Raw genomic sequence first — 13,583 nt, 5'->3', positions numbered from 1 at the left:
TATCCACTTATCAGTGAGTGCTAATATCCACTTATCAATGAGTGACATTTTTCAAAAAAAATGAAGAAGAAAGTAGCTAAGAAGAATTATTTTTTTAAAGTCACTGGATGACCCAAAAGATCCACCTTTGGGTACTTGCTATAAAATAACTGAAATCAGAATCTTGAAACTAAATGTACATATATGTGCTTCCTGAAGGATTGTTCACAATCTAAAGTCCCAGTCGAATGCATATGGAAAAGAACCAACCAGATCCAAGTGTCTTATCTATTGATCTCTCAAGAAGAAGGAAAGGCTGACCGATGTTTTTAAATGGATGAATTTTGAAGTCACAACCACACCTCTCACACAAAGGTAAACATGACATGATTCCACTCACAGGATGCAGGTATCCCTAAAGGCAGATAATAAAACGGCACTTGCTAAGGCAATAGAGGAGAGATAGAGACTGCTGTTCAATGAGTATAAGTAAGTCTTGTGTTAAATATTATTACAGTGATTAAAAAATAAAGTGAATTACAAAACTAGATGTATGTCTCAAGGAATATTGAACATCAATACCAACCAACCAGAGCTCCCAGGGACTAAACGACCATCCGAAGACTACACATGGACAAACCCGTGGCTCCAGCTGCATATGTAGCAGAGGATGGCCTTGTCGGGTATCAATGGGAGGATAGGCCCTTGGTCCTGCCAAGGCTTGATACCCCAGTGTAGGGGAATGCCAGGATGGGGAGGGGGGAAGAGGAGGCTGGGTGGGTGGGGGAGCACCCTCATAGAAGCAGGGGGAGGGGGATAGGAAGGGGGGTTTATGGAAGGAAGCAGGGAAGGGGTATAACACTTGAAATGTAAATTTAAAAATATCCAATAAAAATAAAGAAGAGTATCATAGTTCCTATCAACTGCTGCTGGAGGGACAAATGAAATCATGGGGACTGAACAATCAGAAAGGAAAGACATAGGTCAGAGAGGAAGAATAATCTTAATAGGAACAGTTTATTATGGCAATGGGTGATGATGAGATTAATATAGGGAAGAAGGAGGAGGAGGAAGAGAAGGAGGGGGAGAGGGAGGAGGAAGAAGAGGAAGAAGAAAAGGAAGAAGAAGAAAGAAGAAGAAGAAGAAGAAGAAGAAGAAGAAGAAGAAGAAGAAGAAGAAGAAGAAGAAAGAAGAAGAAGAAGAAACGAAGAAGAAGAAGAAGAAGAAGAAGAAAGAAGAAGAAGAAACGAAGAAGAAGAAAAGAAGAAGAAGAAGAAGAAGAAGAAGAAGAAGAAGAAGAAGAAGAAGAAGAAGAAGAAGAAGAAGAAGAAGAAGAAGAAGAAGAAGACCTAACAATAGAGAGGTTATATCTGTGGATATTATAATGTTGTTTTGTGGACAGAGAGGCAGGTATGGTATATTAATGTAACACTGAGTGACTGGGAGGATAAAACTGCATCCTGCCTGCCCCTGGTTGTTCCACACTGTATAAAATGCCAGTTTTCCAGCTGTTCTTTGTCCTGGATGACCCCATTTTAAAAGTAGTATTTGACTTCATTTTGAGTTACAAAGCAAGGGAAGGTTGACTCTGTGTCATGGACGCCACTTCCTCTCCAGTAACATCTCTGAGGCAGGTAAATAACTTACCATCAAAAATAAAAATGCACTGCTTAGAAACTTGTTAGAGCTTACTGTCAAACAATGAGCAGATGGGACATATTAAAACTGTATCAGAAACTCTAGTCTGAGAACTTATTAAATACACTAGACTAACAAATGGACCTTGACTTTGAACCCATAAACAGGAGAAAATCTAACATTGCCAAGGCAATGGCCCCGCTGACCTGTAGCCTGATCATCCAGTGTGTATATTAAAGGAATGACAGGCAGCGATTGTTCAGTGTCAACGGTAGTGACTAAATTCAGTTCCCATCGGTCCTATGCCGTGCCTCAACTTCCAAGGCTCTCAACTTCTGTAGCTTGAATCATCCCGGAGAACAGAACTGGTCCTGTCACCCTGCGGGAGCCCTGTGACTCCATCAGTTCTTCAAGTGGATTTTTTAATTCCTATAGTTTTTCCCATCTGTAGGAAGAAAGGCAGGCCTCACTGACAAGGCAGTGGCTGCTTCCTCATGAATGTCAGCAAATAGCCAGTGGGGGTCCCCAGCTGAGGAGGCAATGTCCACAGGAGGGCCAAACTGAAGCCTGTCTGAGAGCTTAGAGATTGGTGACGCAGACAATTACAGCCAATCAGGAGCTGCCACTTGAAGAACACCCTTGCTTGGGACCAATGGAAAGAATAAACGTCGTTCCCTAGAATTCATGAACGAGCTTGCTGCTGCATTCTCACCTGCTGAGAATCTCACCAGCTTCTGAGCCACAGACTCTGTACCTTCTCACCCACTGCCTCCAGGGGGGCTGGGAGTGGGGACACCAAGGACAGAGGACTCAGGCAACACCTATCAAACAGGACCTTGACATCACCTTGAACTCTTTTTCTTGGGAAGGGCCTAGGCTGGGTTATGGAAGGAGTGTCTATAAAGTTTTGTTTTACTCTGAGGCATCTTCTTACTCTATATCGCAACACAGATGTATGGTATGAGGTACGTTTCCGCTAGGTATGGTATGAGGTACGTTTCCGTTAGGTATGGTATGAGGTACGTTTCCGTTAGGTATGGTATAAGGTACATTTCCGTTAGGTATGGTATGAGGTACGTTTCCGTTAGGCCACCGGGACAAAATGACACACATGTTCTTCACCAACAAGCATAACAGGGAAGCCTCCAGGAAAGCTGAGTGGACAGCGAGTCATCATATCCCATTCTCCTTCTCAAAATACCAATTCTTCTATCGAACCGAGCAACTGAATTATCATTATCTTGACCAAGGGTAAGCATAATTGCTTCCTAAAAGTTAATTCACAGGAAGAATGCTTCTGTATAAAACACAATAAGAGCTAGCATTTTATATAGGGCATTGTGGGTTTGTCCACTCCTAGAATCTATAATGAGGCCCAAGCACATAGCATGAGCACAGCGAACAGAATCCACTCGCCATCTGTTTCAGTACCTGACCTCCGGAGGTGACTAATTCTGGAAGCTTCTTGGGAATGTTTAACCACCTCCCCCTGCCCCTCTGCCTGACCCATCTTCCTCTCTTAACAGAGCGTAATAAAAGCATATGGTGCCATAGAAAGCTTTTGGCAATAGAATTCACTCTGCAATGTGTCTGGTTTCATTCCTCCCCCCCACCTCACTATTTCCTCTTTCTCCTGGAGCCTGGGTTTTATGTGCTTTTCTTGTCATGAGCATCCTGAGACTAATCACAATTCCACAGAGACCAGAGGAGATAAGGTGAGATAGTATAGCTCACACAGTAAACCCTGCATAATGACATCACAGAGTTTGCTGCCTTTCCAACATGATGGAAAGCTCTTGGGTTTCCAAAAACTAGTGTTTACTGGTGAGAAGCATTCTTGCTACTGGTAGCAGGTAAATTTCTCTCAGTAAACAGTTTCCTTTAGTAACAATAATTAAAGTGTGTGTGTGTGTGTGTGTGTGTGTGTGTGTGTGTGTGTCAGAGAGAGGGGGGGGGAGATAAATGTCCTTCTTTTCTAGAAGGGCCAGAGCACATTAATCATTTCAATACCTTTAGAGTACTTAATTATTTCAGATGGCTCAGATCATTTGGTTCCTTTAACACTCACTCAGACTAATTGGTGAGAAAAATTCAGGTTGTACTTTTATGTCTACCCCAGACCTATATGTAAGAATGAGCACATAGCACCATCCGGAGGTATCCCTGTAGAAAAAAAAATCAAGAACAAAGCAGTACACACATATACCGAACACACACGTAACGCGCCTACATATATATGTGCCCACCTTGAGGGACTGAGCTAACAAAAAGACTAAAGAAGAGAAATTAGTTGTACCCTGCGTGTTCTCCTCTGCCATCCCTCTACATGGGAACCTGAGTCGCAGGACCAAATGCTAATAACTACAATTGAAGGAGTGCAGAGGCTTGGGCAGTGCTGGCCCATGTGACATCAGTAGTGATGCAGCGTCCATGCCAGCATCGGCAGCTTCCACAGTGAGTAAGTCCGCTCTCAGAAACTTTGATTCTTCTTAGACACTAACATTCTCAAATTTGGCCCTCTAAAGACACAACACAGCATATAAAAACAACAACAATGTCCACTCCCTGCATACTCACCAAGTTAGGAAAATGGAAAAACCTAGACTGTATTGTGGCCAAATTTGTGATTCCTGTGGAGTATGTTTAGGATCAATCCCAGGATGTTTACAACTAATCAGAAATCATTTAGGATGAACATATATTTGATTCAAGGCTAATTCTGAGGTTATGTGGTGGACTGTCCAGTTCCCGAGTTTAGTCTGGAGCTCATAATACTTAGAGTGTGCTCTTCTGTATCAGTATGCACCCATTTATTTGGATTTCCTAGCAAACATTCCTTGAAAATAAGATTGTGAAATCGTGAGTTTTTCATATGCTTGTAGTGCATGACCTTCAACATTTAAGCCTTGTGGTATTGACTTTTGCATTTGAGCGGTGTGTGTGTGTGTGTGTGTGTGTGTGTGTGTGTGTGTGTGTGGTGTTTATACATAATACCTGACCATTTTTATGATACTCAAACAAGTGAATTATACACACATTCATATATGTTTGTATTTTGTGGATACTATGCTTTAAGTAAATAAGTAAAACATAAACAAGATTGACTACTTTCTTCCTATCATAAACCAATTTACTGTTTACCTGTGTTGTTTTTTTTACAGTTTTCTGATGATGACCATTAAATAAATCTTATGTTTATAAAGTCACTTTTACTCAAGAGATAGGTTGAAAATCCTATATCATAGATAAAGTAAATGAACCTTTATCTTATAAATATTACATAAGTCTGTGTTTCTGTGCCCAATAAGGAAGGAGAACAAATTGATGGACCAATGGAGGGATGTTTCTTTCCTTAAGCTGGCACCAGTATCCACCCGCATCACCAGATGGACTGTACTTAAGTGCTGTTGATAGCCAGTATCAGTGAGCAGCAGGGCTTAAAGAATTGAAGGGAAAGGTTTTACACTTATCACGGCGGCCTAATCTGAACACTTAAATAGCATTTAAATAGCATTTATTGCTCAAGGTTCATGATGAACTATAATGTCAGTTATCAGAAATGTTCCCAGCCTGAGCAATTAGCCTTGAATCAAATATGGAGGTCTGGCTTTAAGCTTGATTGAAAACTTGAACCCTCATGGATAGTTCAGCAGAAAGCCTACTAGAAAGATGTATATTTAATTTGGCTCTGCCACTCATGTGATAAAGTTCTCCTTTAGCAGTGTACAAAAGTGTTCCTTAGACTGCAAATGTGTGTATGAATCAGCTGGATATCTGCTTAAATTGGAGAATATGATCAAATAAATTTAAATTTAGAGGCTATATTTCTAAAATGAATCCACGTATGATAATGTTGATGGTCTTGCCTGGACAGCTTTGAAGAACAAGGTCCTAGAAGACCATTGATAGAACACATTAAAATTATGTGTATGCGTTGTTATTTTGATTGGTGGAATATTTATTTCATATGGTTATTCTGAACAAACATACACATATTTTTAGAAATGTGTTCAAATGGGTTCTGTGCCCAATTTCTATTGACCCTATAGATGATTCCATTTCAATTAAAGAAGAAATAGAAAATTGTATAGAGAAAAGAGGGGGCTGGAGAGAGACTCTGAGGGTATATGTTGCACTTCTCTTGTAGAAAGTCCAATTTCAGTTCCCAGCACCTATGTTAGGAGACTCAAAAATGCCTGTAACTCCAGCTCTGGGAGAGTTCATTACATGTGGTCTCCAAAGGCACCCGTAGTCATGTACACATACCCACAGAAAAATACATGAACATAATTAAAAATAAAATAAAATCTAAAAATATTAAAGAGGAAGAAGAAGTAAGTTAACTCTAAGAATTTTGGCAACAAGAAGGGATTACCATGAACCAGAAAGTTAAAATTGAATAAGAACCTGAAGAGTTGGGGCACTTGCCTGCACACGTGAAGTTCTGGCTTTAAAAACACACACACACACACACACACACACACACACACACACGCACACACACCCCAACAAACAAACCAAAAAAAAAAAAAAATAACCCAGCAGCAAGAACCTGAGTTCAAGTTAAAACAGACAAGAAATCAGAGTTGTGCAAGGGCTTAGTTTCCACAAAACTGTTCTGTTGTGTCAGTGTTGGCATTTTCTAAAGGCAATAAAATTTACCCACATAATCACTGACTTATAAAGCATTCTTCTCTTTGAACATAAACAACTGATCCCTGTCCAAGAATGTACACGTTCTCTCTGACACTCCAGTCCGACAACATGTTGATCAACTCATCATTATTGGTGGTCAGTTTGACTCTGGGTAAGTGATTTTCATTGCATATCAGACAGTGGACAGCAGATCCCTCCCATAAGCCGACCCTACTGTATTTTTTGTACTTTGGACCCTGATTGCCAGCCCATTATACACTGCCATGTTAAATCTCTTTTTAACGGCTCTAGAAACACCATGGATAGTATTAGAACTCCACGTTAAAGATAACCAATATTCATCAGATTCGCCTTCACCTGAACGTTACTCTTTGTCTTCCTGCTTCCTTATTTCGTTTTATCCTCTCTGACCAGCTTGTGGTGAAAGCTAGCATCATTCCTACTCCAAATGCCCTATGTTTGGTTTCATTGGAGAGAATAGAAATGATAAATAAGACTGAAATTTGAACAGTTGTGTGCTCTGCTGGTATTCTGCCATTAAATAATAAACTTTAAAAATATACTAATACCAGTTACTAAGTTCATTGTTTACCTCGGTCCATCCCAAATTATGAAGCATTTAAAGACAGAACACCACTGAAAGACTCAGTTCTGAAAGTGTTCAAGACACAGGCGTTTGAGAAACATTCAAGGGCACCAGAACTGCACACACACACACGGTGGACACACACACACACACACACACACACACACACACACACACACACACACAGGCTGCTCTTGGCTATAGGTTTAAGTACTACAAGGCAGCTGCCTCAAGTAGGTGGCCTCAGAATGATCTGGCTCTTCACCTAAGAAAACCTGAAGCTTTGAGGACAGCTGAGCAGCAGTTCCCCTCCTCAGAAACACTTGCGCTGTGCAACAGACGTGGTTTTAAATGGTGGAGATAATTGCTTAATTCAAGCTAGAGCAACTGGCCAAGTAAACATGTAGCAGCCAGGAAGCTATTAGCATGATTTTAAGGCAATTATTCCATTAGTGTTTAATAGTCTCCAATTAGTCTGCTCTATCAAAATTTGAATGTCTTCTTTTTCCTCCAAAAAATTTTGTGTTGAATAATGCAGAAAGGTACCAGACTCGTTTTAATCCTGGTTTTATAGGTAAGGATTTTGCTAAACTTATTTTGCAAAACCGTATGGGTATTCAGGAATATATTCTAGGTGAGTGTGTGTGTGTGTGTGTGTGTGTGTGTGTTTGTTTGTGTGTTTGTGTCTGAGCTGTGTCTGTGTGTATGTATATGGGTCTGTCTGTCTTTGTGTGCTTGTGTGTATGTATAACTATGTGTAAATGTCTATGTGTGTGACTTTGCGTGTGTGGGTGTATGTGTGTCTGTGTGTGTGTCTGTGTGTGTGAGTGTGTGTGTGTGAGTGTGTGTGTGTCTGTGTGTGTCTCTGTGTGGAAGTGTGTGTGTGTGTGAGAGAGAGAGAGTGAGTGTGTGTCTGTGTGTGTGTCTCTGTGTGGAAGTGTGTGTGTGTGAGTGAGTGTGTGTCTCTGTGTGGAAGTGGGTATGTGTCTGTGTGTGTGTGTCTCTGTGTGGGAATATGTCTCTGTGTGTGTTTGTGTGTGTGTGTCTCTGTGTGGGAGTATGTCTGTGTGTGTGTGAGTGTGTGTGTGTCTGTGTGTGTGAGTGTGTGTGTGTGTGTCTGTGTGTGTGTGTCTGTGTGGAAGTGTGTGTGTGTCTGTGTGTGTGTGTCTGTGTGTGTGTCTCTGTGTGGGAGTATGTCTGTGTGTGTGTGTGTCTGTGTGTGTGTCTCTGTGTGGGAGTATGTCTGTGTGTGTGTGTCTTGGAAACACTAGAGTAAAACTGCAAGGCTTTATGGGCCGTTTCCTCTGAATCTTACACTAACTGGGGTTGGGACTACAAGGAAAGTGCATATCATCCAAATACATCATCCTTATGTCTCCACCAGAAGACCAACAGAAAATCAAAGCCTCTGGCCTCAGAGTTCCACGTAGTCCCATGAAGGAGAAAAAGGGAAATTACCCTATTTCTACAGATATCGCACTCCTTATCTCAGTGAGGACTTGTTGCTTCTGTGTTACGCTCACATAAATCTCAAAGTCCTTACCCCTGCATCCCTAGGAAATATTCCATAAAATCTCTTTTTAAGGATCAGATCACTAAGTTGATGTTTGGTCATTTGCTTGCACTGAGTTCCTGGGTCTTCCTTTGTTTTGTTTTGAGGCACATGCTGCTTGTTTTTAGTCTGTGAATCGGAAATGGGAATTCTAGCACTGCCTGCTTTACAGAGTTTTTGGAAGGATGTGAGCTAGCGTACCTAAGTTGGCTTTGAAAAAGTGAGGTGTTTGAGACATCCTGGTTAGCTTTAAATGTGGCATCATGCCATCTCCCAGAGCTGGGATGCTACTTCAGGCATTTAAACCCCTGGGGTCTCCAGAGATTGCCTTCATAGAGAGCTAGAGCCCCAGTCCTTGTCCCTATTACCAACTCAGTTCAGGAAGCGTGGACCACATGAAAAAAAAACTGTCTAAGAAATAAAAAAAAAAAAAAAACAAAAAGGCTGATGAGGATGCCTGCGGAAGAGAGAGAGGAGCTTCACTAGCAAAGTTGTGTGGTTTCCACTCCTTCAGAAGAACAACCCCCAGACTCAAGGGGCATGGAATCCATACAGAGGGGAAGCTAATTGTGCTTTGCCAGAGAAATATCTGGGTCCTAGGAAGTCATCTGTTAAGGAGGGGCAGAGGCAGAGACAACCTCCTGAGGACAGAGCTCTCAAGAACCTGTGCCTGTCCTTGCCCCCAAACATCCACTACAACTGACTTGTTACTGCTTAGTTCCAACGCTTGTTGTTTGGCCACTGGGTTTTTTCCAGAAACCTGTTTTATTTCTTCCTTGTCTTCTTATTTCTTAGGTCTCACTTCCTTCAAACTCTTCCTTCAAACTCCATCATGTTTACTCCCGTGGGGTGGGGTGAGGAGTAAGGGGACAGGGGCAGGCATAGATAGGGGAGATCAGAAGAAGTAGACCAGAAGGTTAAACTTAAAAACGTAGCTCTACTTTGGGCAAGAGGGTTGATTATCCATGAGTAATTTGCCCTCCAGCTTAGTCTTGTACGAATGGGTGTACACACCTTCAGGCAAATTGCTAAAGAAATGTAAGCATTTCTCCAACTGCTGCGCTCGCAAACTGCCCAGAAACAATCTTTCCTCTTAGATATCTGAGTTAGGGACTACTGTGTTATTCCGACCCAGAAAACTGGCCCGTGCTCTGGTCCAAGCCATGCACACCATACTAAAGCCTCTTGATGCCACATGTCTATACCTGCTTTTCTAAGCTTGCTTTTCTCCAGACTACCCGCTAGGTCACCTTTTCGGGGGCCATCTGTTCATCATATTCCTATCTCTATGCTGCTGCTCACGCGGGCACTGCCTGCCTTCTGTCTGGAGCAGCAAATGTGCAAGTGTTTGCTTTCCCCCTGACCCAGGAGCTCTACCCTAAGCAGCTCTTTGACCAGACTCCCTCCCAGTCCAAGCCAATTAGGAAGCGCTTGTTTTCAGCCTCTTGCCCCATTCAGCTCCTTGTCAAGGACAGCGATCCTGCTGCAGCCACCGATCCTATCCCTGAACTTTCATCACTCTTCAGAAAGCGCTTTGTCTCTTTAAAGGAGACTGGGGACGAATATTAATGATTCCAGTAGATTCTAACAGTGAAGCTATCAAATTCTACCAAGTCCATGCCAGGGATGGACTCAGTGATGTTCTGGAGCCGAACTCTTACGACAGCCAGCTCCCTCACATAGCGCACCAGGGAGCCACAGACTAAAGAACCTGACCTGCCTACTCCCCAGACCCGACAGAATCTTCAAGGAAAACCATAGAAAGGGGCTTAAGGGCGCTATTCTGGAGCCACCTTCTCCTCTGCCCCAACCCTGCGGACTCCGCTTTCTTCTGAAGCCCAGGGGAAGCAGTCACCTTGACTCCCAGTGCCAGGGTCTTCCAAGATTTGGAAAACCCGGGGACCCACCCCCTGGACAAGCATCCTTCCCTCAGACACAGGGCAAGTTAGCACTGGGTGTAAAATGAAGCAGGGCGGGGCAGGGGCAGCGGGCACCTACCTGGGATGGCTAAATTGGTGAGGGGGATGCTGTGGATGCTCTCAGGCAGAGTTGCCATCCAGTCGGCGAATTTCAGCTCGTTTTTCCCCTGAGACGAAGCCATGGTGCCGGTCTGCTTGCCGCCACGCTAGTCCCCACACTCCTAGGCACAGGCTGGCAGCTGCTGCCGCTAAGCCAATGTTTGCTTCGCCCGGCTAGAGTTTACACTCTGCTCTGCGCCACACCCACAGGATGGCGCAGACACATGCTCATTTTAATAATTATTCAAAAACACCCCATGCTCCCTCCTTGCCTTGCCAGACTCCACTGCCGGGGCTTTTGTTCCTGACGTCCGTGCTCTGCTCTCTGCTCTTTCCCCTCCCTCCAGACTCCCTCCTCCCTTCTCACCCCTCCTAGGTGGCTCTGCCTTTCCTTGCCATTCTGCAGTTCCCCACTGCTTCTTCTTATTAGACCTTTATCCTTTTAAAAACTTCGTTTTCCGAGCTGATTTGTCCCTGGTCTTTCTCTGTCCCTTGGTATGAGTTTTTGGTCCAGTTTGTATGAAAGGCAGTCTTGCGGTTGAATCTAAAAATCCTGGTAGACTTTGGGATGTTATTACTTCCTGAAGAGCAGACTCATCTTTGGCTCTCAGGACTTTCCATTCTTCCCAAAGAGTGTTCCTTTCCCTAAGCCGCAACAGAGTATGCCCTTTCTCAGCAGAGAATCCTCGGACTTATTTGTACAAAATGGTGGTCCTTATCACTTTGCCTAAATTTTTAGGAGCTGATACACATGGAGAGCAGGAAGGGCACTATATTCTACAGTGTCCTTCTTAATCCCTGGTCCCAGGCACTTCACGAGTAATGAAGCACTGCTACAGGTTGTGATGACCCTGTATTTCTGGGAAGTGAGAGACGCAGTTCCTTTTTTTTTTTTTTTTTTTTTTTTTTTTTTGGTTTCATGGCACTCAGGATAAGATGAAAGGGCTGGAAGGAAATCACGTCTCCCAACGCCATGATGTAATTACTGCCAGCAGCATTTGGTGAGATGTGCTTGGCACCATTTGAGGTGATCTATGCGATTGTTTGGATCTTCATTCCTTGGCAGACTAGAGAGATGTGTCTCTCCAGAGAGAAATCACTCACGTGGCTCCAGAGGACTGTCTGGGTCCACCTGCTCCCCAGTGAGAAAGAGAAAGAATCAAGCCTTACAAATGTGACCAGACCAGCATTGGTTTGAAGAGGACTGTATGAGTCAGAGTGAGCCTGCGCTGGGCCTTTGCCACTCAGAGACTAAGGATGGGCAAACGGAGCCTGTTTTCCTGTGGATGGGGTATGTAAATTCTTTTCCCAGAGGAAATACTATTAGACTGAAGAAATTAGAATCAAGGTTGGAGAGACAGCACCAAGAAACATGAGGATAATCATTTCAGTTCAGTAAGCCCATTTAACATTTTAAAAGCCCGAGAGCCTTTTTATTTTGTGCAAGGATGTTGCAACCAAAAAAGATTTTTTTCTATCTATTAGAAATTACTTTGGGGGAAGATAGAGGGAGGAGAGAAGATGTCTAATTCTTCTGATCAAATGTTCTCCCCATGGAAACAGTTCATAGTGTCTTGAAGGCATGGTTGGTCTATCTTTAGGAATGAGAATTAGATGTACCGAAACTTCTGCTCAAAGAACTCTTTACGTTCTCACTAGCATAACCGATCCTCATATGCTTTTAGCCGAATGAGAATCATCTCATGTTTAGCTTGTTGGCCAAGAGATCTATAAGCACCCCTTTCTCTAACTAATGCCAGTGTTTCAGAGGCAGAATTTTGGGGCAGCAACTCACAATCACAGTGGAGAGTTAGCCACACTGTGTGTGAGGAAAGTCCTCCCGTGCCTGTGAGCCCAGCTTTTTCCATTCCACAGTCATGGCTACCGAGAGATCTGTGGTGATGCTTCCAAGAGTGAGTGTAGATACTTGGTGAAGGAGCAGGATCTGCATACTCACTTGTCTTTGTCTGGAGGCTGTTCCAGTTAATGTAGTTCCCAAGGTGGTCAATTAATTATGTAACCTGGGAGGTATTATTCTGTAAGATAGACTTTAAATATGTTCTTTATCCAAATGCATTGTGAGAATGTGTCCTAAAGGGTTTAGGAAACGGTTTGTAGATGATTGTCCTAAAGTAGAATTGCCTCTTCCTTGGGAAATTTCAGTGTTTGCTCTTAAGGCCTTCAAGTGATTGGATGAGGTCAACACCTATGATAGCAGGTAATCTGCTCCATTCAGAATGACTACAAATACTCCCTCTACAAACATCTGCACAGCAGCATCTAATGTAGCATTTGAACAAAAAGTTAGCCATCATAACTCAGTCAAGTTGTGACGCAGAGGAAATCCACACACTCACTGTAAAGCTAATGTAAATAATGTGTTTGAAGAGCTAGTCATCACAACTCAGCCAATTCGTGGTATAAATTCTATCACACTCACTAGAAAACTAATACAGAGGTTGATATCAATTCCTGGATCTCTTGGGGACTCTATTATTCTGTAATTCTGTTGCCATTAAGAGTATCACATGCATAATGACTAGAAATAAAAAGAGAAGAAAGCATAGGTATTTGTCTTGCCTTTTTAATCCATTCAAGCAAATTGAGGTTATGGGTCTCAATTCTCATAACCACAACCTGGGGAGTGCTGTTGATGTGTCCTTATGGGGTGTCATTTATTATTCCAGTTTTATTCTGTTACTGTGATAAAACACTTTAACAAAATGCAACTTGAGGAGGCAAGGGTTTCTTTCCTCTTACCCTTCCAGGTCATAACCTTTGAGGGAAGTCCAGGCAGGAACTCAAGGTGGAAACCTGAAGGCTACACTGCTTGCTGTTCTGTGCATTGTTACCTCAGAGCAGGGAGCACACAGTCAGGAGAGTATAGCAGCAAGCATGGAGGGGGATCCTTTTAGCTGGCTTGCTTCCTTGTAGACTCATGCGTAGGCAGCTTTCTTATACAACCAGAACTACCTGTCTATGGATGGTCCCACTCCCAGTGGGCTACACTCTCCTGTATCAACTAATAATCAAGAAAAATCATAGACATCCCTCTAGGCCTTTGTGGTCTAGCTAAATCCTCACTCAAGGTTTAGATGATCCTAGGCTATATGAGGCTGACAATTGAAACTACCTAGGATACCTACCTTTAGAA

General features: G+C 42.9%; 1 protein-coding gene across 1 annotated transcript in view; it reads right to left on the bottom strand.

Moving 5' to 3' along the window:
- The window catches only part of Plcxd3 (phosphatidylinositol-specific phospholipase C, X domain containing 3), a 179,372-nt gene extending 168,639 nt beyond the window's left edge, over positions 1–10,733 (bottom strand). Inside the window, exon 1 of the mRNA NM_001107671.1 lies at positions 10,410–10,733. Coding sequence (NP_001101141.1) covers positions 10,410–10,512 — 103 coding nt within the window. The 5' untranslated portion in view covers positions 10,513–10,733. The remainder of the gene's footprint in view (positions 1–10,409) is intronic.
- Between the last annotated feature and the right edge of the window lie 2,850 nt (positions 10,734–13,583).

This window comes from Rattus norvegicus, chromosome 2 (genome assembly GCF_036323735.1).
Source record: "Rattus norvegicus strain BN/NHsdMcwi chromosome 2, GRCr8, whole genome shotgun sequence".
NCBI lineage: Eukaryota > Metazoa > Chordata > Mammalia > Rodentia > Muridae > Rattus > Rattus norvegicus.
The sequence above is the reverse complement of the archived record's forward strand: the minus strand, read 5'-3'. Positions and strand labels throughout refer to the sequence as shown.